At 43.9% G+C, this 26657-nt stretch overlaps 1 protein-coding gene across 6 annotated transcripts in view; it reads left to right on the top strand.

Moving 5' to 3' along the window:
• The window catches only part of STRBP (spermatid perinuclear RNA binding protein), a 518214-nt gene that overhangs the window by 108477 nt on the left and 383080 nt on the right, over positions 1-26657 (top strand). For 4 of the 6 annotated variants that reach the window (XM_086921075.1, XM_086921077.1, XM_086921076.1 and 1 more), the window contains exons 4-5: positions 6803-6968; positions 20572-20716. In XM_086921075.1, the coding sequence (XP_086777201.1) occupies positions 6803-6968; positions 20572-20716 (311 nt within the window). The remainder of the gene's footprint in view (positions 1-6802; positions 6969-20571; positions 20717-26657) is intronic. The other 2 variants (XM_086921078.1, XM_086921079.1) reach the window with 1 other exon arrangement.

Raw genomic sequence — 26657 nt, forward strand, 5'->3', positions numbered from 1 at the left:
CAATCATGTCTCCTTCAGCCACACTACGGATCTCCTCTGGACTGACCACAGCTGCGTCCACTTCACCTACAACAAGCCGAAACCCATCAACTACTCCCAACCTACCCTGCAAAGAAACTGGAACAAAATCACCACGGACCAAATCTCCGCATCGCTCCTTCGAAACTCCCCAGCCCTCTCCTCTAACGCCAACGAAGCCGCCGCCAACCTCACCCTATGGTTATCCTACACCGCCGACACCTTAGCACCACTGAAGAAACGTCAAAGCAAACCTGGCAGCAAGAAGGCCTCATGGTTCAACGATGATCTTAAGAAATCCAAGAAACTCTGCCGCTCCCTTGAAAAAGCCTGGAAAAAAGACCCAACCACCAGCACCAAGGACGCCTTCAAAAGCGCCACCCGCACTCACCACCAACTGATCCGAAAAGCCAAGAAAACAGCATTCAAGGATCGACTTGACAACAACGCCCACAACAGCAAGGAACTTTTCAACATCGTCAAGGAATTTTCCAATCCCTCGGCCAACTCCAACGACATCACCCCCTCTCAAACCCTCTGCGACTCCCTAGCCTCTTTTTTCCACAACAAGATTGCAGACATCCACAACAGCTTTGACAACCAACCCGGAAACCAACCCACCCTACCATCTGCTGACCATCTTCCCCCCGCAAACACCCTCGACGCCTGGAACCCAATCTCCACTGAGGACACCATCCGCCTGATGAATTCCATCCACTCTGGATCCCCCACAGACCCATGCCCTCGCCACATCTTCAACAAAGCAGACTCCGTCATAGCACCTCACCTCCGAGACGTCATCAACTGCTCCTTCAACTCCGCTACCTTCCCAGAAGACTGGAAACACGCTGAACTCACCGCCCTTCTGAAAAAACCCACAGCGGACCCCACCGAACTCAAAAATTACCGCCCCATCTCGCTTCTTCCATTCACGGCCAAAGTCATCGAGAAAGCCGTCAACAACCAGCTCGCCTACTTCCTCGAAGCCAACAAATCCCTCGACCCCTCACAATCTGGCTTCCGAGCCAAACACAGCACTGAAACCGCCCTCATCGCAGCAACAGACGACATTCGAACTCTACTGGACAATGGAGACACAGTCGCCCTCATCCTCCTCGACCTCTCTGCAGCATTCGACACAGTCTGCCACAGCACCCTTCTACAACGCCTCAATAACATCGGAATCCAAGGAAAAGCACTCGAATGGATCACCTCGTTCCTCACCGGAAGAACCCAGAGAGTCCGCCTTCCTCCATTCAAGTCCGAGGCCTCTGAAGTCATCTGCGGCGTACCTCAAGGATCCTCACTCAGTCCCACCCTCTTCAACGTATACATGAGCCCCCTCGCGGCCATCGCCCGCCAACACAACCTCAACATCATCTCTTACGCGGATGACACTCAACTGATCCTTTCTCTCACCAATGACCCCGGCACCGCCAAAACTAACCTACACGAAGGAATGAAAAAAGTCGCCGAATGGATGAAACAAAGCCGTATGAAACTGAACTCAGACAAAACTGAAGTCCTCATCTTAGGTACATCCCCCTCTGCTTGGGACGACTCCTGGTGGCCGGAAGCCCTCGGAAAAGCACCCATCCCGACAGACCACGCACGGAACCTTGGCGTCATCCTGGACTCTTCACTCTCAATGAACAGACAAGTCAGCGCCGTATCCTCTTCCTGCTTCAACATTCTTCGCATGCTCAGAAAAACATTCCGCTGGATCCCCTCCGAAACAAGGAAAACAGTCACCCACGCTCTGGTCACAAGCCGACTGGACTACGGAAACACCCTCTACGCAGGTACCACCGCTAAACTCCAGAAGAAACTCCAACGAATCCAAAACGCCTCAGCCAGGATCATATTAGACATCCCACGCAACGAACACATCTCTGGTCACCTTAAAGACCTCCACTGGCTTCCCGTCAATAAGAGGATCACTTTCCGACTGCTTACCCACGCACACAAATCACTCTACGACATCGGACCAGACTGCCTCAACTCTCGACTGTCCTTCTACACCCCCTCCCGCCAACTGCGTTCTTCCAGCCAAGCCCTCGCCACTGTACCTCGCATCAACAAGACCACCATGGGAGGCAGATCCTTTTCATACCTGGCTGCTAAAACATGGAACTCACTCCCCGCTTACCTTCGCCTCACCCAGAACCACCTAGCGTTCAGAAAGCAGCTTAAAACGTGGATATTTGACAAATAATCCTCCTCCCCTTCCTAAGCGCCTTGAAACCCTCTGGGTATGTAGTGCGCTATACAAATTATATGACTTGACTTGACTTGACTCCCCTCTGTCCGACGGAGTGTAGTGCAGGTGTTCACGGACAACACCACCGCCATGTGGTACTGCAACAAACCGGGCGGGGTGGGGTCGTGGACCCTCTTCCAGGAGGCTCTGCGCTTCTGGCAATGGCTGGAACATCAGGGCGTGACTCTGGTGGTTCATCACCTGGCAGGTTCTCTGAACACCAGGGCGGACGAACTCAGCCGCCGGTGCATGATGGATCACGAGTGGCGTCTGAACTCGGACGTGGCGCAAGGTCTCTTTCTGCAGTGGGGAGAGCCTTGGTTAGATCTATTCGCCACCGAAGAAAACGTGCAATATCATCAGTTCTGCGCGTTGGAATTTCCAAGGCGGCACTCGCTCGGAGACGCTTTTTGTCACGAGTGGAGTTGCGGTCTGTTGTACGCCTTTCCGCCTATACCACTTCTGCCCAGAGTGCTGAAGAAGATCAGGCGCGGCCGGGCACAAGTCTTCCGGACTGGGCACGAAGGTACTGGTATCCCGAGCTACTCAGTATGTCAGATGATCCCCCGGTTCGTCTGCTTCTTCAGGAGGACCTTCTGTCGCAGCAGCAGGGGACTGTCTTCCACCGGAACCTTTCCAGTCTCCACCTCCATGCATGGAGATTGAGCGGCGACAGTTGAGGCCATTTGACTTGCCTCCTAAAGTCTGTAACATCATTCTGGCAGCCAGGCGTCCCTCCACAAAGTCGGTATACGCCTGCAGGTGGAACAGATTTGTGGCATGGTTCACAGCAAAGGCTGTGTATCCTCTTTCTGCCCCTCTTTCTGAGGTTCTTCTTTTTCTTCTTTCTCTTGCCCAGCAGGGCTCGGCTCTGGGCACTATCAAGGGCTACCTTTCTGCTCTTTCGGCCTTTTTGAGGCTGCCTGATCAACCTTCTTTGTTCAAGTCCCCTATTGTTAATAGATTCCTGAAAGGCATCACGCATGAGTACCCTCCTGTGCCCTTTGTGATGCCTCAGTGGGACTTGAACTTGGTTCTTACATTTCTGATGTGCACTCCCTTCGAGCCGCTTCACAACTGTCCTCTTCGCCTTCTTACTTTGAAGACTGCCTTCCTGGTAGCCATCACCTCTGCCAGGAGAGTGAGTGAGCTCCAGGCTCTATCCTGTAAACCTCCTTTCCTTTCAGTCCATCCGGACAAGGTTGTGTTGCGGACAAGGCCCTCTTTCCAACCCAAGGTAGTCATGGCCTTCCACATTGGGCAATCCATCACCTTGCCCACCTTCTTTCTGCCTCCGCATCCCTCGAGAGAGGAAGAGAGGCTCCACCGTCTAGACCCAAAACATGCGCTCTTGTTCTATCTGGACCGCACACGCCAGTTCCGGGTGGATGACAAACTCTTTGTTGGTTACGTGGGCGCTAAGAAGGGGAAAACGGTGCACAAGCGGACCATCTCGTGGTGGATCATCTTGTGTATCCATGCGTGTTACTCCTTGGCAAAGAAGGAACCCCCTGTTGGGCTGAGGGCTCATTCCACTCGAGCCACAGCGACTACAACTGCCTTGGGCCGAGGTGTGCCCTGGCAGGACATTTGCCAGGCGGCTACGTGGGCCTCGCTGCACACGTTTGCAAGACACTATTGTCTGGACAGTCAAGTCCGAAGGGATGGCTTCTTTGACCATTCCGTCCTCCAGGACTATCTGGTGTGATTATTGGTTTGCAGACCCACCACCGGGGTTGGTATTGCTGGGGTATCTATTCTAAGGTAAGGAATCTATCACTAACGTGCCTCTTTCAGATGCACAAGTTACTACTTGTGTAACGATATATCTGTAAGAGACATTAGTTAGTGATAGATTCCTTACCGACCCACCCATCCTCCCCGTTCAGCGAACCGATATCTAGGGTTAAGGTCATCCCCTTTCAGGGCCCTAGTTTCAAGGCACCAGTGTTGGTTTTTAGCATAGCTCTGCGTTTCTGGCGCGGAAAAGCTGTGTCTAAGAACTGACGTCAGCACGCGGAGGCGGCGTTTAAGTACTCCGACGACGTCATCACGGCGCCCACGACGCGGAGCCGCAGACGACGCCTACCGACGCGCAAGGGTACTGCTACGCAAAAGTTTCCGGATCCAGTCTGACGCCTGGGAATATTCTAAGGTAAGGAATCTATCACAAACTAATGTCTCTTACAGATCTATCGTTACACAAGTAGTAACTTGTGCATTTAGAATAATCCCAGGAAGATGGGACAGATGGAACATCTATATATATATATATATCCCAGTGCATGTATGAGTTTGTATTGCTTGGTAAATAGTATACATAAGCAGGGGGAAAGGAGTGAAAATACACCAACTTCCTAAATTCTCATCAAGCCGGGTTCTGAACAGCTCATTCCATGGATTAAATAATTTTATCAGTAGTAGATGATTTGTGGAGGTGTGCTAATAAATGGACTAGCCAGGCTCTGGTACAGCTTGATCTTTCGGCGGCCTTTGACACGGTTGACCACACAATTCTGGTGGACCATGTCGGGGCCGCGAGGTTGAAAGGTTACCCTCAAGCTTGGATTATCTTGTTTCTCATGGATCGTGCACAGTCAGTTAATGCTCTCTTCCTTTTGTGCTCCGAAGGTCAAGTTAATCTGTGGAGTTCCCCAGTGCTCGTCCCTTTCTCCCTATCTGTTTAATTTATACATCCACCCTTTAGTGTGTGTGTTTTGAATGAAATGCATGTCAAAAAGTATAACTATGCAGATGACATGCAACAGATTTTACCATTAAGGATTCACCGGAATCAAAATCTTCCTTCCAGGATACAATGGTGTTCATCCATTGGAGGAAAAATAACCAACTTAAATTGAATTTTGACTGTAATTGTTATCATTTGTAAATAACCCATCCTGTGGAACGCTGCTTTCTGGCTCCTTCTCAATGGGTGCTCCACCCAAGCTCAAAGATTCAGGCAAAAGTCTTGGAGTTGTGATTGACTCCAAATTGTCAATGAAATCCCAGGTAGGGGCGTCTCTGCCTCCAACTTTGAAAAATTAGGATTGGTAAACCTTCTTTTTTTTTTTTTGCAGCTTTAAAACAAGACCTCATCGCATTGGTCATCGCTAAAGTTGACTCTGCCAATTCCCTCTACTTGGACCTTCCTAAGGGCCTAGTTGGCAGGCTTCAAATAGTTCAAAACCAGTCTGCAAGGATCTTGTATCAATTACCCCGCAGGTGTCACATTACGCCCCTTTTGCAGGAGTTGCAGTGTTACCAACTGAGCAACGCTCAGTCTTCAAGGCATGCTGCATTGTTTTTTAATCCTTACAGGTTTGCCGCCCTCCCCTTTATTTCAACCCATCTTGACAAATATGTACCTGTTCGAAATCGAAGATCTTCCCATTTGAATTTTCTGTCTATTCCTGGGGGGCTCTTTTCTCAGCACTTGCTCCTCGTATTTGGAATACTCTACCTTCCGATATTTTGTCTCTCTTGTCTGTCCAAATAAAAGAAACATTTGAAGACTCTGCTCTTCAGGGTAGTTTAGTATTATGGCTCCCAGTTTTCAGTTTTTACTGCTTCCTACGGATAAATACAGACCGTAAACAATGTGTTTCCTGTCTGTCGGTATTTAATTTGAAATGCCGAAAAATACAGAAAATTGTGCTACTTGTGAATGAATCTTCATGCTGTTCTTCATGCATTCCAGGTCAGCAGCAGAATACATAAACAGCAGGGGGAGGTAAAAAATGGGATGAGATGTCCTTAAATACAGGCATAGCTTAACGCATATTTGTACATAAAGCTAATATTTACCTGAAGGTGTAGTGTTTTGTTATTTTTGGCTACCTAATTTGCTAAAACACTACAGGCATCAAAGTATGAATGCAAATGTTTCTGTTAAATAAATGAGGAAATATACCGTTTTATGACGCCATTTGCTTTCAAAACACGAAATAAATATGGATAAATACAGACGTAAATGTTAAAAAAATAAATACCATAAAACTGGGAGCCCTCCTTTTTATTAATTTGTCAGAGCACAAAACTGTGATATTGCTTTAGTAGCTCTATCGCCAAAAGACCTTATGGTGGACATGCGTTCTATAAGAACTTGCTAACCTAACATTCCAGCCTCAACCACTGGTCATATTCCTGCTCCAACATACTCCAACAAACTCCGCTTTTCAGGCCCTGAGAGGTAAGAAGAGCTATTGCAAAAAATTCTGGATTCAGTCTGACATCTGAAATATTCAAAAGGGTAAGGAATCTACAGGTAGAAGATACGCCAGAAAGACTGTTACTGAATGCAAGTTACTTTTTCAACTGTATTCGTTTGTGCACTCATTTAGTAGGTGACCATTGGGTTTATCACAAGGCTTGGCAACAGTTATTTGAAGGATATTACAGTAATTATGGTTCTGGATGGTTTATTCTTTGCGGTTTTTAATGTAAATGATATGTCATAAATATAGTTTTGTGATTTTTATTGTTTTTAATTAAGTGCAGAATTTCTGAAAATCTGTATTTCAGGGATCAAAGCTGCCGTTTATTATGTGGTGTCCTGAGAATTGGCTTGGTGGCAAAAGGTTTGCTGATTAAAGATGACATGGACTTGGAACTTGTCCTTATGTGTAAAGATAAGCCATCTAAGACATTATTAGCTACAGTCAAAGAGAACCTTCCAGTCCAAATCCAGGTGAGTTAAATTGTACTGACACGTCCATTAGATGTATGGGACTTTAGTTTTATTTCCTTGTTTATATCCAGCTGATATAATCACTCTGCATAGCAGCCACAAGTTACTATTCAGAATATATGCATGATTGCCGAAGGCACTATCGATACTGCCTTCGTGGACCTCAAATCTGTGTTCGACCTGGATACAGGGAAAAAACTCTGGATGGTTCTTATGGACCTAGGAATTCCATCCGACCAATTTATCCATAATTTTCGAACTACTTGAGGACAACTTTGCACAGGTTCGATGGGGTGCACGGGGTAACATTACAGACCGATTTCCCGTATCTAAGGGTTCGCCAAGGGTGGTCATGGCCCCAACTTTATTTTCTTTATTCTTGAATGGGCTAGCACATTTCTTTTCCTACCCATCCAACAGATGCTCCGGTCCTTGCAGGTATAAAAATACCAATACTCATGTTCGCAGACGACATGCTCATCATTTCTAAAACACAGAGCGGCCTGCAGCGAGCACTTTTGCGTTTTGAAGATTTCTGTAAGGTGCGAGACCTAGTGATAAGTGCGAGTAAAACCAAATTTATGGTTCTACACAAGCATTGGGCAATCAAGGGCAATGTATGTCTAAGTAATGAGCCCCTCAAACAGACCAATGTTTTTATTTATCCAGGGGTTATCTTAGCTAAAAACTTACTTGGAAACCCCAGATCGAAGCTATGCCCTTAAAACATTGTCAATTGGCTGGAGCATTGGTGAGAGAACACAAAACATCATTTACAAAGCCATTTAGCCCTTCCTTAAAGATTTATAATACCAACGTTATGGCCTCAATACTTTATGGTTCAGAACTATGGGGCTTTGAAAAGTTGAGGCCATTAGTCTCAGCCCAAAATAAGTTTTTCAGAGGTATCGCAGGTCTTCCGTAAAATACCCCTTTAAAGCCTTAGTACTACGATCTAGGATGTAAATCACTGGATGAGGTAGCGAGATTCCGACCATTAGCATACTGGCGTAGACTATGGACTATTCCAGAGCTAGCACATTATGCTGTGGCACTTAAGGACGTCCGGGAACCTGACACCACGCAAAAGATCAGCTTGTTCCAAAAAGTTAAATGCTCACTGGTAACAATGTGTTTGAGACACCTATGGGAGGATCCCAAGGGCCAACTCTTTCCCTCAAAAAGGGAAATGAAAGAGCTATACCGGACTATGACCGTAACTGACATCATAAGTAGTACCGAGAGCTCATCATTGACAGGAAGATTTTTAGAGTTCATACCTAGTCCCCTGTACGAACCATATTGGGATCTCATTTCCAAGCTCTCAGATAGAAGACTCTACTTCCAATTTTGGGTGGGCACGTTACCATTAAAGTCTTTCACACACAAATGATACAACACAGATGACTGTAGATGTCAACTATATGTAGAGCTAGTGGAGACTTATTTGCATATACTTTTTATTTGCCCCGCCTATGAGGCCCCATGGAAAAATTGTTAAAACCGTTATGTAAAAATGTAGGTACCAGGAGCAGCAATACTGCACTCCAATGCAAGCTAGCAGTGTGTAATATCTGTTACCAAATTTTTAGGTTGGATGTGGGTAATACGCAAAAAAATGCAAATTATCCCTTGGGCTACATAATATAGTAGTCAATTAAGTAAACAATATGTAGCTCAACTAGTAGGGGGTACAAATTATAGATTAGCAAAGCCCAACTTCATTTCAATTATTTTCAAAATATGTTTGGTAGAAGTGGTGTTTGTCACAAATCACTTTATGGGTATTTGTACTAGTTTAGGACTTGTAAGAAATATAACACATAGCCCACCTTGTTGCCAAACATGAAAACTTCATAATACATAGATAGCTATTTGATTAATATTGATCTTTTTAAACAGCTATGGCTAAAAGTTTTTAAAAAAAAATAGAGCAAAGAATGATATCAAATGAATTTCTTACTTTTTAATGAAGTGTATTTGTCTTGGAAACAAATGATTGTTAATTTACTTATATAAGTATATATGCTTTGGTTTTATGTGATAATTTTGGTAAATGTGGGAAAAGGTTTTAAGTTTTTATGTGAACGTAGTTTTTTGATCTTGGATATCGAAATAAAGATTATGATGATGAATATGTATGTATGTTGCTAAAAAAACATTTATTAATATATTTCAAGATTTTCTCTTTGGTATTGTCTCTAAACCTACTTAAGCTCACAAATGTGAAAAATTGTGCTGTAAATGTACCGTATCACTTTTTTGTTTTAAATTATGAGTTTCCTGCCAGGTCTTACTTTTCAGCTGTTAACTATCTCACTACATCAATGGAGTGTGGAATGTTTAGGGAGAGTTAAGTAAAAGCTGCTGTGTTGGGCAGTTGTAAACATAGACTTTGGTTGTGGTGTCCTTGAAATACAGCTTTTCTGCTACTTACCCTACTTTGACCCATGAGTTTGGACTGGACCCCAACATGTTAGGAGAAAGCCCACTCAACTTAAGACGTCATACTATTGGTAATGAGTGAGGACTAAGAAAATAGGAGACGCTGTTAACTACTGCACAGCCAGAGATCCCCATGTTGCAGATATCATGCACAGAGAAGTAGCCAACGCCAACGTGGTAGTGTTTTACAAAGCACTGTTTTACATTGTGTGGCAATTGTTATTTTCAGTAGAATTCAAGGCTGCTTTTTGCATTCCAACTCAACCCTCGAAAGTTAAGCCTTCAAGACAATCCGCCCGATCATCTCCAGGGGAATGCTTCAAAGACCATAGAGGAGAGTGCTGAGGTCATAGTGGAGACCATGTACAGTGCTTTGCTGCCTTCTGGCTTGGTGTGGGCTAAAGAAATACCGTATAGATAAATATGTACATGGAGTCTTAGTGATGAGCAGCTTATTTGGCCTCTGACAGTGAGCCTGAATAACTTCCGGAAACTGCTGTTGAAAGTTTTAAGAGTTCACCAGCAGTCATAGTGTGCTAGTGATAACAGCCACCATACAGGAGACCACAATCGCCAAGAGCTACAGGCATACAGTCATCAACTCCTGTTCTCGGTGACAGGTACTCCATTTCATGACCTTTTCCCTCTTGTAAGTAAAAGATTGTGGTGCAGGTGCACCTTTGCATGACCTTGAGACTGGAAGGTTTTCACTGTATTTTGCGCCACGTATAGTTCTTTTGATATTGACAAATACATTTAAAAAGAGAAAAGGTGAGAGAATATCATTATATTGGACTGTTCTTCTAATTCATTGGTGATTAATGTATCATTTGATTAGAAGGCGTGTTTAGAATAATTTAAGTGAGATAATTAGTTAATTGTGTTGTAAAACTATTTTATTTAGTAGAGCTTACATATATCTTTTTTCATGTCGGCACATGCTTGTGTGTACTCAGTCTCACAGTTGAAAGGTGCTGTTCCTATTAGTTAGTGTAGGGATTGTTGAAGAGTGCTAACATGCAGAATGTGACCCGTTGCTCATTCTTTTAAGTCATCCCAGAGAGCCACCCATTCGTTGGTGTATGTGAAAGAATTTCCTCTTAAACTATGCAAGGGTGTGTGAAATAAATTTGAGGGTTGAATGCAAACATTGCTTGGGAGCGGAGCGTCCGCTAGTCTTGGCTAATTGGGCCAAGTTTGGCAAGGGGTTCAGTGCATGTCACATATATTTAAGAATACTGAATCTGCACAACCTTTCTTTTGTCAGTACCTTAATGGAGAGATAGTATTTTGGTATGAGCGTTCAGGGGGACGAGGAGACAGTGGAAGAGTACTTAGCAGCTCTGAGAAATTTTTCAGGGTCCTGCAAATTTGACGTTAAATGATTTTAAGTTCATATGAAAATGTTACAGATGTGAGACAGTAGCCCATGTGGCCAGTAGCAAATGGCGTCTGCTGATCAGAGCTGTATGTAATAATTGCGTGTTTAACAAGAAGCTGGACTTGTTGAAGACATACATAGACACGATCATATTAAAAGAGGGACCTAAGCCAGTTGCATATAAATTGAGGCTCTTTCCTTCGCTCTGGATGCAATGAAGGAAGACATTAGAAGACTCCCTGAGTATGGTGTGTTGATGCCTTCGAATGATTGCCACTTGTACTTGTGTCTACAAAGGCTGTGGGAGAAATTAGATTGTGTGTCGATTTGAGGGAACTGAATAAGTGGTGGTGGATAAATTCCCCATCCCCGCAAAAATAGAATTATTGTCCTTGCTGCTATAATCAAAGGTCTTCACCACATTGGATTTGGCTTCTGCATAATACGGGATTATACTACTTAAGAATTCTCAGGTATTGTTCTCCTTCATATCACCATTCGGAGCATTTACATTTGTTGGGAAGCCTTTTGACTTGGTTTTCACAGCTTTTGTCTTCCAGAGAGCAATATTTCGATGGCTTAGAACTCTACCAGGATGATGTACCAGTTTTTAGAAATACATGGGAGCAGGATAAGGAGAGTCAATATGGCTCTGACAAAATCTGCAGAGTATGGGCTTACATTGAGGACCGACTGTTGCTGTTTTGGTAAACAAGACATTACATATTTGGGGCATACTTTAGGTTCAACAGTCAAACCCCAAAAATTTTTGGTTGAAGTTGTTTGTAGGCTATTGTCCAAAAAAGTGCATAGTGTCACTTTTGGGAATGATAGAATTCTTGGAAGATTTGTGGGTTGCTTAGGAGAAAAGACACAAGGAATGTTTAGTATATATGGTATGACCGATGTGATAATTAATTTCAATTAGTCAAAGGTTGCTTATATAAGGCTCCAAATCTGCAGCCACTTGTGTCTGGTAGGGATTGTGGTGTCATCAGAGATGCAAGTGTGATGGCTTAGGTGTCGTGTAGGCACAAGTGGATGCTGCAGAGAGCAACCAATTGTGTTTGCATCCAGGAGTCTGAGGCATGGCGTTGAGGAAAGGCTTTGGCAGTTAGTTGGGCCCTTGGGAAGGTGTTGTATTGCATTTTAGGTTAGAAGCTTTGTGTAGAATGTGGGGAATAGGAAATGTGGTGGTAGAGTTTTGTGAAAAGGCAGTTACAGGCTGGACTTGCCTGGGGCGGTCGTACACTACAACTGTGAATAACTCCTTCCTTTGTATGAGTGTCCGTAAATTATTGGCACTCTGCATCGCATTAGTGACGACTAGCGAAGACTGCACCAGCCCGAATTTAGGATTGCATGGTCAAGCAACCCAAGTTCTTGTGGGAACAGTGTTCCGCTGCTGAGCAGTATCCTGTGCTTGTTAATACTGCGTTGGAGGCGTAAACACAGGGAAGTCACTGGTAAGTGGACGTCAAAGGACCAAATACAAGCTAGGTACTCTCCAGCTGCCGGAGCAAACTTTGGTGTTCACAGCAGCCCCAGATCTCTGTGCCCAGAGCAAGCTGCTCAAGCAAGCGCTTGTGATCAAGGCAATAGAGCTTGCGCTTCTTGTTTGTGCACGAGCTGTGAATGCAGGCCACCGAGCACAATCGCTCTGAGTTTGTCAACGCGCTATCCACATCCTACGCTATGCACAAAAATCTGGTGGGTCTCTTTTTAGAATAGGCAAACTTCTTTTGTTTTTGAAATGAAATGAAAAATTACATTTCTATAGCGCATAACTACCCGGAGGCCTCGCAGCGCTTTAGACTGATTACTGTGTCGGGCCTACGGGTAGTTAGTACGCTTTTGCAAACAGGTAGGTCTTTAAGGCCTTCCTGAAGGACTGTAAGTTACTGTCTTCTCTCAGGGTCACAGGCAGAGAGTTCCAGAGCCTTGTCGCTGTATGGCTGAAAGAGCGGCCGCCCCATCTGGCCCTCTTGACTCTGGACGAAGTTGCCAGATACAGTGTTCCAGAGCGAAGAGCTCTGGAAGGGGTGTAGAGTGACGCTAGAGGATGTAGAATGGCCGGGCCTGTTCGATGAAGAGATTTATGTAGAATACACATGGCTTTAAACTGTGCTCGGGCAGCCACCGGGAGCCAGTGGAGATCTTTTAGCGCCTTCCTGGCGGACTGCCAGCGAGGGATGTTAAACAGCAATCGTGCGGCACAGTTTTGGGTGACCTGGAGCCTGTTGACCACTGCCGCAGGGGCTCCCAGATATAACACATTTCCATAATCCAAGCGGGAGAGTACAAGGGCCTGCACCATGACCCTCCTCGCCTGGATTGGGAGCAAAGGGAGCACTTTGCGGAGCATTTTCATCAGCCCAACGCAGGTGGAGGCAGTTTTGCTGGCTTGAGCTGAGAAGTCCAGTGCTTTATCGAGCCAGATTCCCAAGCTTTTTATCAGGGGCTTAGGGGGAGGGGGGACACCGAGACATGAGGGCCAGATGGAAATTAAGTTGGTCAGAGGAGAGTTGCCCAATAACATGATCTCGGTTTTCTCCCCATTAAGCTTAAGGTGGGAAGAGTGCATCCACTTAGCAACAGCCTCTAGACAGGGGCCTAAGTTGTTAGAGGAGCCCTCCGCGTGGTCCAGGGAGACCACCAGTTGGGTGTCGTCAGCGTATGTAATAATACGCACACCGAACGGGTGGACTATCCCTTCTAGCGGCTGCATATAAATGTTAAAAAGGGTGGGGCTCAGGGAAGAACCCTGAGGCACACCACACCTAAGCGGATGCTTTGATGAAACCCCCTCACCCTCGAACACCCGAAAGGATCGCTCGTCCAGGAAGGAGGTCAGCCATGCAAGGGCCGCGCCCGACACACCCATGTTCTTCAGACGATGTAATAGTGTGGCATGGTTAACAAACTTCTTTTGTTTTTCTGCTTTTAAACAAAGACATTACTTACCAGCGCAAAGATGTCAGTGAAACAAATAGATTCCCAAATCCTACAGTGTGCCATCAAACACCTATAAATGCATTGAGCTATTTAATTTAACTGCTGGGGAGATCGGTCATTGGCTGGTCAAAGGCAGTTTCTTGTTGGCCAACCCTTGGAAGTTGGAAATACTTTTACTGTGTCCATTTATTTTTTGGAATCTATTAGACTACGGTGACTACTTTTTGTATTTCAGTTTGTTTTGTTTAGAACAAAAAGGGGGCAATTATTACAGTTTGCATCTCCTTTAGTACACTACTGATATGCATCATGCAATCAGTTGCTCCTCCACCTGTTTTTGCGTCTGCACCAGAGGTACCCATTATTCCATGGGAGGATTGGCAAGAAGCATTTGAGACCTATTTAGAAGCAATTGGGGGTGAAATGTTTGTTGCAAAGAGAAAATTGTCTTTATTAAAACATAACTTCGCAGTAGAGGGTAGAAAAGTGTTGAAGACCTTGCCGGCATTTGTTGTTCACAGTGAGGGAGGGGCCAAAGGCTTCGACATGAATGAACAGATGGATGACAAGTTTGGGTCTAACTTAAAGTTTCTGGAAGAGATTATCGAAAAAAATAAGTTATGGTGGAATGACACAAGTTTTTCTCTCGGGCACAATTACCAGGTGAAATAATTGACCAGTATGTGGCTGCGTTGCAAATCGTGGCTGCAAAGGGTAAATTTAAAGAGCTCTATGAAGAGATAATTAAGGGCCAATGTATCAAATGTTTAGCATGATCATTAAAGAGAACTTGTTGAAGGAAATGTCTTTAAGATAATCGATAATGGTAGCCAAACGCTAGAAATTATTTTGTTATGTGGACGAACTAGCCGTGAAAGATAAAGGGTGCAGGACCAAAGGAGAGTGGGCACAGTCCATGCTGCAGGGTACCGGAAAGCCCACAGGAAAAAGAGACCAGGTTGAAAGTCCCTACTGGGATGGAGAAGAGAGCAGGTTAAAAATGCTGAAGTATAAGACGTGAAAACGTCTTCAAATTGTCTAGAGGTAAAGGCAAATGCTTTAGTTGCCAAAGAATATGGCACTTTTCAAAAGTATGTAAGCAGGGGACTGCAAATTTGTGTGTGTGAATGTGGTACAGGAGGTCTGGGGTGGGGGGACGGGGAGTAGAAACTGATGAGGAAGTGTATGCATTGGTGATCTGTGATATAACTAGGGAAACCATTGTTTGAGTGGCTTTGGACGTAAAATTGTTATGAAAAAGGCGCTACCCAGGTGGTGGCCAAAGTATGTAATGTTCCATTGATTGTGAGGGATGCCTAAAAGTGTGAATTGAATCGGTTGACCCAGAGCAATGTTATCAAGCCTGTAGAGGCCTTTGAATGTCTGAGTCCTGTTTGTCATTGCACGCAAACCTAATGGATACATTCAGATGTGTGTAGATTTAAGAGACCACAACAGAAATATTTGGGTTGATCAGCATCTGTATCCCAATATAAATGAAATGTTGGCTGGCATGAAGGATGGGAGTATGGTGAACCTGTCTAATGCGTACCATCAAATAGGGTTGCACCTGGACTCTACACACCTAACCTCATTTATCCCTACAAAGTTCTTTAATGGAAAGTTCCTCTGTCGTGAAGAATGAGAATTGGTGTGTTTGTGCATGTAGGGGCGTATGCCTTTCAGACAGGCATCTGCTTCAGCTGCATTTCAAAGGATTATGCAGCTCCTGTTAGGAGGTTTGGAGAATGTGAGGTTCTTTCAGGATGATGTTTTGCTATGGGTAAGAGACTGAAGGTCATGATGAGTTGTTGGGAAAGGGGCTTGGCATTTTAAGAGGCGAGTCTTGCTGTAGTGATTGAGAAATGTAAGTTGTCTCTGGAAAAGGGGGAATATTTGGGACATTGCGTCTCCAAGGTAGGGGTCAGGCCAAAGATCTAGCTGTTACAGGCAATTGAGGAAGTGCCTCGTCTCTGGGATAAGGATCAATTTAGATCTTTGCTGGGTCTTGCAGAAAGTTATGCCAAGTTTATTGACCACTTCTCGGACAAAATCCAACCGTTAAAGCTATTGATGAAGAACGGTCCAAAGTTTGAGTGTTCTCGAGAATGGCAAGAAGCGTGTGTAAAGATTAAGGACTCTATTGTGAATGCTGTAGAACTTAAAGCTTTTAATGTCTATGATCATACCATAGTAGCAACTGATGCGCATATTATGTGGGCCATGCTGATGCAATCCTATAAGGGGCATGAAAGGGTAGTAACCTTTGTCCTGAGAACCTTGAGAGATGCTGAAATGAACTGTTTTATGATCGAGAAAGCAGTTTTAGCTTCTAGGTGGGGAATACATCATTTTAGAAACTATGGTTGGGGTATTGAATTTGAGCTACAAACGGACCATACGCCCCTAATAGACCTGTTCACCACGATGGGGGCAAGTAAAGCAACTCCTTGCATTGCAAAATGGGTGTACCGTTTACTAGAGTACACCTGTGTCACCAAGTATGTTCTATTAATCTGCCTTGTCAATGCTGATTGCCTTTCAAGGCTGCTAGTGTGTGTGGGGACAAATGATGAGGAATATGATTGGATGGTGGGAGCACTGGTCTGTAATGGGATGAAGGCCATAGCTGAGGACGAGTGGAGAACGAGCCTGTTGAATGATAAGGATATGCATCAAATTGGTGAACTGTTACCCAGTAGGGAATAGTTATAGAGAAATGATGTTCCAGAATTAATTGATTATACATCGATATGGCATGAGCTGTCTTATCAAGATGTTATTTTGAGAAGTAGAGACAGAGTGCTAGTACCTGCGGAATTACGTATTTTTTTTTAAAGATGGTGCATGAAGGACATGGTGGGATATCTGGCATGAAAAGAAGAGTGCTGGAAGATTTTTGTTGGCCAGGTTTGGATCAAGACGTAGAAAGTTTTGTGCATGTAGCGACAAATCTCAAAAGGTGGTGGAAACCGCTGCAGTACCCACTGAATTTTGGGGGAAAGTTTGTCAAAAGGTGACTATGGAAGAATGTGGTCCTTTTGAGTTGCAGAATACCTGAAAGAAATATGCACTTGTTGTCATGTATTATTATTCAAAGTGTCCAGAGGTAAGTTCAATGAATGAAGTAAGATTGAAGGCCCTTATAGATTTCTGTGAGGAAATATTCAGGAGAGATGATCACCAATAACAGTCCACAGTTTGTATCAGAAGAGTTTGAGAGGTATCTGGAGTACTGTGGAGTAGGCCTTTACAACTACTGCCATTGGGCATCTCTGCACAAAGAGAGATTCAACAGGTTTTTAGGATAGAATGTGCAATTGTCATTACATAGTGATTTGGATTGGTGGGAAGAGGTGAAATAATTGACATGAAGCTATAGGGCAACTCCTCATTCCACAACAGGACGGTTACCTTTGGTGTTGCTGAATGGTCAGAAACCAAGGAGTTTTGGGATGGAGGAGTCGTAACAAGATGCAACATGTCACTATATCAGAGGGATCATGAGAAACAGTTGAAGTATACTCCAAGTGGATTTCAAGATTTGGAGAGAAGAGGTTGTGTGTTCCAGGTTGGCGATTATGTGAGGTGCATATTGTTTTCAGGGTGTGAAGAAGTGTTCCTCTAAATGGTCGGTGCCAAGAAGGGTGAAAGTGGTTAGGAAGTGTATGGTGAAGCTAGAAGATGGATAGAGAGGGGATGTGAGGAATGTGGTTAAGTGTGGTGAGGTCGCAGTGAAGGCATGGAAGGAGCAAGCATCCCAGTGGGTAGAAGAATGTATCATTGATTAAAAACAGCAGCCTACTGTGACTGAAGGTTTGCGGATAAGTAGCCTCTTAAGTGCTTCGAACGTTCGGCGGCCGACGGCACCACTCCCTCAGCAGTGCTGCCGTCGGCCATTGAACGCTCGAACCTCATAGCTGCAATGGAACGTCCAGCACTGGAGCTGGACGTTCCATAGCCGTTATGAGGGTAAGACACACCTTCGAAATTGAAAATATTATGTCTTAGGTTACATTTTGGAACCTCAAGGTGATCAGATAAGTTTACGCAATTTTGCTTTAGTCATATGATTATTAGTCCAGTTCTGTTCACTATCTTATATTAGTGTTGGAAAGATTGTTTTGAGGCTGAATTGTTTGTATATTATGTTACATTTCCTTTAGAAGGGGGATGTGTTGTATTTCATTGTATGTTAGAAGCTTTGTGTAGAATGTGGGGAATAAAGAATGTGATGGGAGAGTTCTGTGAAAAGGCAGTTACATACTGGGCTTGCCTGTGCTGGTTGTACACTACAGCTGAGAATACATCCTTCCTTTAGGAGTGGGCTCATAGATTATTGACAGCCTTCATCATATCAGAAATTTGTGCGAGGTGGAAGATTCTTAGTGAAATCAGATCATAAGCCATTGAATGAGAGCTTAACCCCTTCGCTGCTGATGACGAGCTCAGCTCGTCATCACCCACGGTGGTCGTGTGCGGATGACGAGCTGAGCTCGTCATCTAACGCGGCTTTTCGAAAAAAGCCGCACAGCGGAAAAATAACCGCCGCAGCGATGCGGTTAAAGAAAAGGGAATTGGATGTGTTTTGTTGGACAGTTACAGCACATTGCGGCTGTGTTGAGTTGGTAATAAAAACGTACCCCTGCTATACAATAGCTTATACTCAAACTTCCGTAAATGTTCCGCACTGCATATTCCAAGATGGAGTGTGACAGCAGCAGAAAGAGTAAGACCACACACCTTCCCTTCATGTGGGGCATTTTGTGGATCAAAATTCTCTTTCAACTTGTGTCTCAACTCAGTTTCTCATTCATCTTCAGTGGACAGCTTGACGCAACATTTCAACCAATCCAACCAGCCTGATACAAACAATCCCATGATCCAGATTAGTCATCCGTGGATCACCCCTGTAGTAGTGGAATATTGCTTGAGTACCTCTTCAAAACTGCTGTTACTATTCAGTAAATTGCTTAAGAAAATGATATAAAGTAATAACCAACATTTGGCTTTGTGTTTTCTAAAAAGAACCACTCATGGGTAAGACCAGACTTGCTCTTCTTGTTCAATGCAATATGAAGGTGTTGATTGCAATCTTCCTGTTTTAAAATGTACCATCGCTGCTAGTCGTTCCAGTTCATTTTCCTTTAGAATACACACTTTCACTTTCTGGAAGGAATAAAATGCAGTGGATTCTAGAAGAGAATATAGCCACTGCCACCCACGACTTTAGAGTATGAGAATAGTGCTTCTGACCTGCCCCTCCCCCCCCAATATTTTGCGGCTTTTATGGCCCCTTGTTCCTGCTGCATGATGTTGACTTTGAACAACAGAAACCTTTTTCCAGCAAAATCTCTTGGTCTGCTTTTGTACCATAGAGCCTGCACAGCCGAGAGTCCTTCGTGTTTCACTTGTGTCCTTCTCATGGTATAATTTTGGAATTACTTTTACTTGTGTACTTTGTAGCAATTGGCCCTGTTCTTGTACACATTCATTTGTCCTGGGCCTTGCTTTCCAAAACACTGTTTAACAGAAAGGACATACATTAAATTGACTTTCATTTAAATCGCCTAAATCCTCAAGTCATGCTTGCGATACTAGTGTCTAGCCAGGAGTTTCACAAAATGAGCTCGTAAAACATTTTGATTTAGCTTTGAATTCATTGATCGTTTTAGTTGTATTCATCATCTAGAGAGAGCCTCTTCTTGTCCCCCCCCCCCCCCAGGAGTTAGTAGAGTACAGACTAGAAAGTATATTCCCTAGTTATGCTAGTATCTATATTTTAACATCCCATGAGCTCTCTTTTACAGCTTGCCACTGTGCATGTAGAAGACTTGCCGTTAGACAAATTACAGCATTTTGAGTAGCACTGCAAATGGCACGTTTTCCCTGCTTTTTTTGTTTTTAGGTCAAACCTAGGCAGCGCATGCACCTCTCTGCGAGGCATGCTGTAGTAGAGTATGGACTTGAAGCTCCACCCATATTTTTTATTGGTGTGTCATTGCCCTATGTAAATGCTGGCTTCTGATTCCTTAATAGGTTTGTTAGTCCCTTCTTAGTAACGCTTTTTCTTCATTTGTAATCTCCCATGAGGACTGGCCCTTTTACTTCCCTTGTTACACGGTATGGTCTGTAAGCACTATTTTCTTTAATGAGTTTCTCCTACTGCAGGCACAACATGCTTTCCTGCAACATTCAGTGCGCCCTATGTACTTTCACTTTCCAAGCAGCCTGGGACAATGGCGCCCGCTTCTTGAAATGAAACCGGTATCGCATTTACAAGAGTTTGAGCTATTGGCATTGTAAATGACAATGCCTTTTATTTATGTTTTCATTATCAAAACAGATAAATAAGAGGCATTGTCGTTTACAATGCCAATGGCTTACACTCTCGCAAATGCGAGACTTATTGCATTGCAAATGCTTGTTCTTAATGTGAACCTATGTGGTTTTCAGAGCAATGGCCACATTATGTTTGCACAGAAGCCGATAATTTGATAAGTGCCTGGCTCTTCTCTACCATTCTCCTGAGTTTACTGCATCAAGTCAGTATTAAGTTCAAAGCTCCTTCTGTGTTGAATACTGTTAGAACTGAGGTGTCATTGATACTCAGTGATATATTTAGTGGTTCGTTTAGCCTAGGACGCCTGTGCAGCCTGTGAATCACCAGTCCTTTTCTTTGTGCAAAAGAATCAAATTGAGTTTCAGCTTTCCCATTGTTCTTCTACCAAGTTCTCCTCTTGATTCAGGTGTACCTGGTTGTTGTAAGTTGACTTTCGGATAACTTGTTTATTTTATTTCATATGTTTATCTGATTTTTAGAAATTAACAGATGAGACCTATCAAGTGGAGCAGTGCACGGAGGAGGCAGCTCTTATAATTAAAAACTCCAAAGAACCCAAGCTTACACTGAAGGTGATTCTTACTTCCCCATTAATAAGGGATGAAAAAGACACTAAACCTGAAGGTATACGACGTTTTATTTTTGTGTTATTCCTGATATGTTTAAGGTGACTAATCTTTGTCAAGGGCAAGCTAAGTGATTTATTTCCATTTTTTTTGTCTAAGCAGATAACCAAACCGTTCTACAGGGTCGGACTAAGCATATGTCATCACTTGCTCAGTTTGCAAGTTGAGCATAACTTGAAGTAATAGTTTCTTTTGTACCGTGAAATGACAATCCCTTTTTTTAATGTAATAATGGTCACCCTGTTTGGACCTAATAAAACAGTTATGGGATACAATAGAAGGTGGGCAATTTGAGTGCCCTGCCACCATTCAGGTTGTGCATTTTCTACCAGTATCTAATATTATATTGACGAAATTTGTGTATATTCCTAAGTGCCAAATAATGGGGAAATAAACATTTGAGGCCATTGGTGAGGTATTGTCATTCTTCCGTGAGGGCTCACCACTATTATCGTTTTCAAAAAATAAATTAGTCAAAACTAAACCTCCTGTTTATTTCCTTACTGATTTTCGTGTTGTTTTTGGGATACCATAGCAATGAAACATGTATATTAAGAAACGTGACCGTTGCTGATTAAGTCATATTACCTGTCATAATGCCAACAATTTTTTTTGCTTCAGTTTTCTGAGCCTGTTTCTTGAAACTTTCCACACAGCATTGGACTATATCAGACCTTTGACCAACTGGCTACAATCTGTCATGACAACTGAGGCAGCTGGGCCCATCTGGGCAAGAGGGTCTCCCTGTTGCTGTTTTCCCATTTCAAGACTTGCCCCAAGTCCCTCTACTTGTTGCTTGTATGAACTCTGCTATGAGAAATGTTGGTCAGTTCCATTTTTGTGTCAAATACTGCAATACTTTATGTAGCAGAAACAATATCAATAAAATAATTGAAAAATATATCTGAATAATTTATTAAATAGGATACATGTCAGCCCTTTAACCTCTCATGCAGTTTTTTAGATAACCATTCCAAAAATAGATATTTACAAGAACATTAAAAAAAAGTTACTTATGATAAAATGATCATTATAGCAACTAGGTAGTTCCAGTCAGAATACCACATATACCAAAATGTTAGTAATCCTACAAATTGCTTAACATTCAGATTCTCTGTCATTTCTTTGTTTCATCAGGTGCTGCCCATGAGCTTTTCGTTGGTGGTTGATCTGTGAGCCTTACCCTCTTTGATATATTGTGTTCAGATAATTCTATGCCAGTTGGACAGGGTTCAGCGTGTCACAAAGTTCCCGACCCACCCAAGTAAAATAGCTCCATTAGTTAGAGTATTTGAAAATAGCTTCATTTATATCATTTTGGTATTGGGGCATTTAGTTAAAACAGAGGACAGAGGAGTCTATTGCTACAACGTATCGTGTAGGGGTGGTTTTATAGATGAATGAATACCGCTTTATTAACAGCCTGTAAAATTATTACTGAACAGTAAGTAACGTTTGTCAATACAAAAACATTTCTTTACCAAGTATATATTTATTTTTTCTATTTTTTTTACTTGGGTAATTTATTGTTGCTTTGCTCTGCTTGAGCATATTGAATTACATCAAACACCATAACTAACTAAACATTTTTGGTGGGCACCTATTTTTCTCAATCTACTTGCTTGGAGACTCCAGAGAATATTGAATATTGTCGCATTTTATAAACCATTTCTCTCCATTTATGACTTTCTTTTCTGTTAAGACACAAGACTGTTCTTAATTGATAAGCCGTAGATAAATTGCTTCAAATAGGAAAATATAGCACAGTTGAATTCATCTTAACACTGTGTACTATTTTTCTGCAGTATTGTCCCAGATTGTGCTGAAAAGTAGAAAGACACTACGACCGTCTGTTCCCCCAGGCAAACAAATCCATGAGTGTAAATCAAACACTGATAGGTTAGAGTTAAGAGGATTAAAGAAGTGGACAGGTAATGATGCTACCTCTGATAAGGAAGAGGTGGGGGATTGTAAAAAGTCGACTAACCGTGAGGGTGACCCCCACTTCAGAATTTGGGCTTCAGGACATAGAGAACAAACAAATACAGTTATATTTCTTGATTTATATATATTTTGAAGGTACTGGGAAGGTCACGGGGACGCCCATGTTCATACAGTGGCAAAGAAAAGCAAGAAATAGACATGTGACCTCAGCTGCTCTGTAGAAGTAGGATACTAAAAATGATCAAGTGCTTTATTTCCATGCCTAAGTAGCCCACACATCATGAAGTTCTTGCACCTGCGATCGAAGGATCTCCGTTTTGGTCATCTCAGTAGTTGTTCCTTGGGTCTCCATCTACTGGACAACATCATTCCACAACAGACTCTGGCGCCCCCAACTTCAGACAAATGAATGTATTTTTCCAAAAGTCACCAGAACCATGCCAGAACAAGCTAGATCCCACAGTGCACCTTTCCAGTGCTTTCTTTTACAATTCCTGCATTTATCTTCTCTTTTGTGACCTTCATTAGACTTAGCTTTGGCACCCAAAGGACGCCGCTTCCCTTGTTGTACAGTTTTATCTTAACTGCTATAGCTTTCAAAGATCACCTTCTTAAACTTTCATCTGTAAAGCCACCATAATCATGCCTCCAGTTTTCTTTCAGTTTTCTTATTTGGATGCCTAATTGTTCTTCTAATGACAGGGTTATGGGTAACGAGCACCATCTTCAGAACCTTCAGATGGAGAAGAGAATAAAGTGTCACCCTTTGGTCTGTGCCATCTCCCACCAAAGGCCTCTCAAAGAATTCTATCTCTGTTTTAGTTTTCGATCCTGTCCATTTGATCCTATAATAGTATAGTGGAACTTAGTGTGAACGATTGGAATTCGGAGGTAATAGATTTATCTATTTTCATGTGTTATATTGTGGTCAGCACTGTCATTACTTTCATTAGAGCTCATGAGATCCCTTCCCATTGGTTCCATCGTGGCGTACAGGGCATATGTTTCTGAACCGTAATGCCTAATTTACTGTGAAGCTACCTGTTGGAGACTGTCAAAAGAATCTCTCCTTTAGTGAGGGTAAAAATGAAATTGTGGTCATTCTTCACTCGTTGAGGTGCAGAGGAAATTTGCCATTACAAATCTGATTGTGGCAGCAGGGTATCTCGGGCTAATGACCTTATGTGCAGACGATTGTCCCTCCTTCTCTGGGCTCTCCATCAACAACAATGCTGCTAGCCACACCGAAATTCCACTCTGGGCGTAAGGAGTGGAAAGGTGAAAACCACCTGCACCAGGCTTATGCTCGACCTGCTTCACTCTCTTTGCTTCCTCTATGCTGCCTTAAAACATTGTGGGAGGTTGTCATAAAGGTGAGGGGTAGAGGGGAGGTGCTGCAGCAGATTTTGTTCCTCACTAATCATTCTTTCTCATTGGATATACCTGGGACTTTCTCACCAAGCCTTTGGGCGACCTGCTTCATTTTCTTTGGTTCCTCTATGCTGCTTTGCAGCAGCAGTGTTAAGGGGGACGGTGTCATATAGGTGAAGGGTAGAGGTGAGGTGCTGCAGCAGAGTTTGTTCCTCACTAGTCATTCCTCCTAATTGCATATACCTGGGACTCTGCCCTCGCCAGTGAAGGTTTCGACTCGTGTACCTTTTTAGATTTGCTTCTGCCGTCTTTTTTCCAACAAGCACATTGGACTTGGATCTTAACTTTTGGTTTGTTCGGGGAAAGGAAAGCCAGAGAATGTGCATGGAGCTGAGAATCTGTAGCCGTCTTCGAGCTCACACCGCTATCTTTTTACACTGAGACTATTTTTGCTACCTTTCTAAACCCTCCATGTGGAAAGTGAGATTTTATTTTTCACTTAACCATGCTTTTAGTAGCCAATGAGCCCAAGCAGTTTTAAATGTAAGAGTGCCAACCAGTGTATGAATGTGTAGGTTAACAATATCAAGAACACTAATCATTTTCCCAGTATCTGTTTGAGTATCTCACTTGGTACCATGTAAGGCTGGGGCAGAGCTGGGAGTATGAAGCAAGAAGGATTCTAGCAGAACAGTGAGAATGAGCTCCTATGCCTTTGTGTTTTTAAAAATAAATTTCTGTTTTGTGTGCTTTGGCGATATTCCAGAATTCTTTACTTTGTGTTGGCTTAGGTAACAGCTATGCTTGTTGCCCCTGATTGCCATGCTGAAGCAATTTTAAGCATTGCCAAAGTATGGGAAACATTTGTGGCAGTATCTGATCAAAAAAGATTAACGGCACACTATAGAGTTTGGCAGGCAGGGTACTCTGTTGTAGAGACAACGGTGTAGCCTGTCTGCCAAATACTTGGTCCACCCACGTCATTTAGAGCAGGCATAAAGTTTCCTTCAACAAGCCTCTGTTGGCTCAGTTGACAGAACATTTCTAATGATGATGGAGTAGGAAGGACATTTCACCATCAGCCCTATTTAGGTTGGAGGGTGTAATATCTTTTTTCCTGTTTGTACCTGCTTGGAAAAACCTGGCGAAGAGTAACAGGAATAAAGGGATCCCCCCCTTGAAAAAAATCCTAATTTATGGGAGTCGTTAGTTTTGTTTTTTCTGAAACAAACTCCCAAGCTTTTAGGTGACCTGCTTCTTTGGTTCCTCTATGCTGCTTTGCAACTTTGCACTATGGCCCTACCCCACCCATGCTCATTTACACAGCTGCCGAACAAAATGGTATCCAGCAGGGGATGGCTGCTACAGTGGGAGACCTGTTTTGTCCGTAACACGGGTGCGGGGCAGCCGCTATCGAAGGTGTAAGCGGCCGAGACTTCCTGGGAAACCGGGAATTCGGTAGGCGTATCGGTGGGACCTGGAGAGGGCTATACATTCTGCCGACCTCTCACGAACCAGCAGATATCCTTTAAACAGGGATTGGGATCAACTGTTCTAACTAGCCCACCGGCCGCCACTTGCTTCAGAGGGGAATGGAACGTTAGGAGTGCCCCGCGCTGTGCCACTGACCACAGGACTATTGGTGAGTGGCCTAACCTGCTGCAGGGAAGGGTAGAAGTGGGCGAGACGCACAAGCATGTACCTCTTTGCGATTTCAGCGTGCACCGCTTGAGGCTTGCGAGGTTGACTCCTGGGGGAAGACAGATAACTCTTGGACGAGGAACAAACGCTGTGCCCACAATTGCCCCCAAAGTTAGGAATTGTACCTGATCTAGAGATCGAGCCGTGGGACTTGGTTGAGGCCAATTTATTCTTTGCAGAGCCTTCTCAGGGCAGTGCCGGACTTCAAGATGGCGACTGGTACCAGTCCTGACCACCTCTGAGGGGGACTCCGGAGGCTCCGGGCCACTCATAAACTGAGCTGTTGGGGCATCCCTTCTGATTCCCCTTTACATAGGCGCTCCATCCTGGGGGCATTTCAAGGATGTGATGTCTACTGTACTATCGGGCCAGGAAAAGGCCTGACTCTTAGATGGTGCCTGCCCCTGTTCGGCCCGCTGTCTTCTCTAGCTCTCTGGCGTCTTCCTCTCCCGGCTATCGAGCCTCCTGCTGATGGTGCCTTGATAATCACCGAAACAATATTCCCATGCCCATCTGGATTTTGTTTGGACAGTAGGTTTCTCATCTCTCCAACTCACTACCGGACATCCGGCTTAGCCTTTCCCCATCTCCCTGTTTTGTCTTCCTTCCACCCCACCCCCTGACAGGGGAGTCTGAGCATTATGGCCGATGCCCGGTGCCAGACCGCTATAGAGGAGATCTGCACTGGTTTATCCACTTGACCGTCGCCAACCCAGCCGGACATTGAGCACAGTTTCTCCCTGTTCTCCGCGTTTTGTCTCCTTCCTCCCCCTCCCTTTGACAGCGGAGTCCGAGCATTATGGCCAACGCCCGGTGGAGCTGCCAGACGGCTATAGAGGAGATTGGCCCTGGTTCTTCCCCTTGGCCGTCACATACCCAGTCAGACATTGGACACTGTTTCTCCCCGTCTCCCTGCTTTGTCT

The sequence above is a fragment of the Lissotriton vulgaris genome, chromosome 5, assembly GCF_964263255.1.
Source record: "Lissotriton vulgaris chromosome 5, aLisVul1.2, whole genome shotgun sequence".
NCBI lineage: Eukaryota > Metazoa > Chordata > Amphibia > Caudata > Salamandridae > Lissotriton > Lissotriton vulgaris.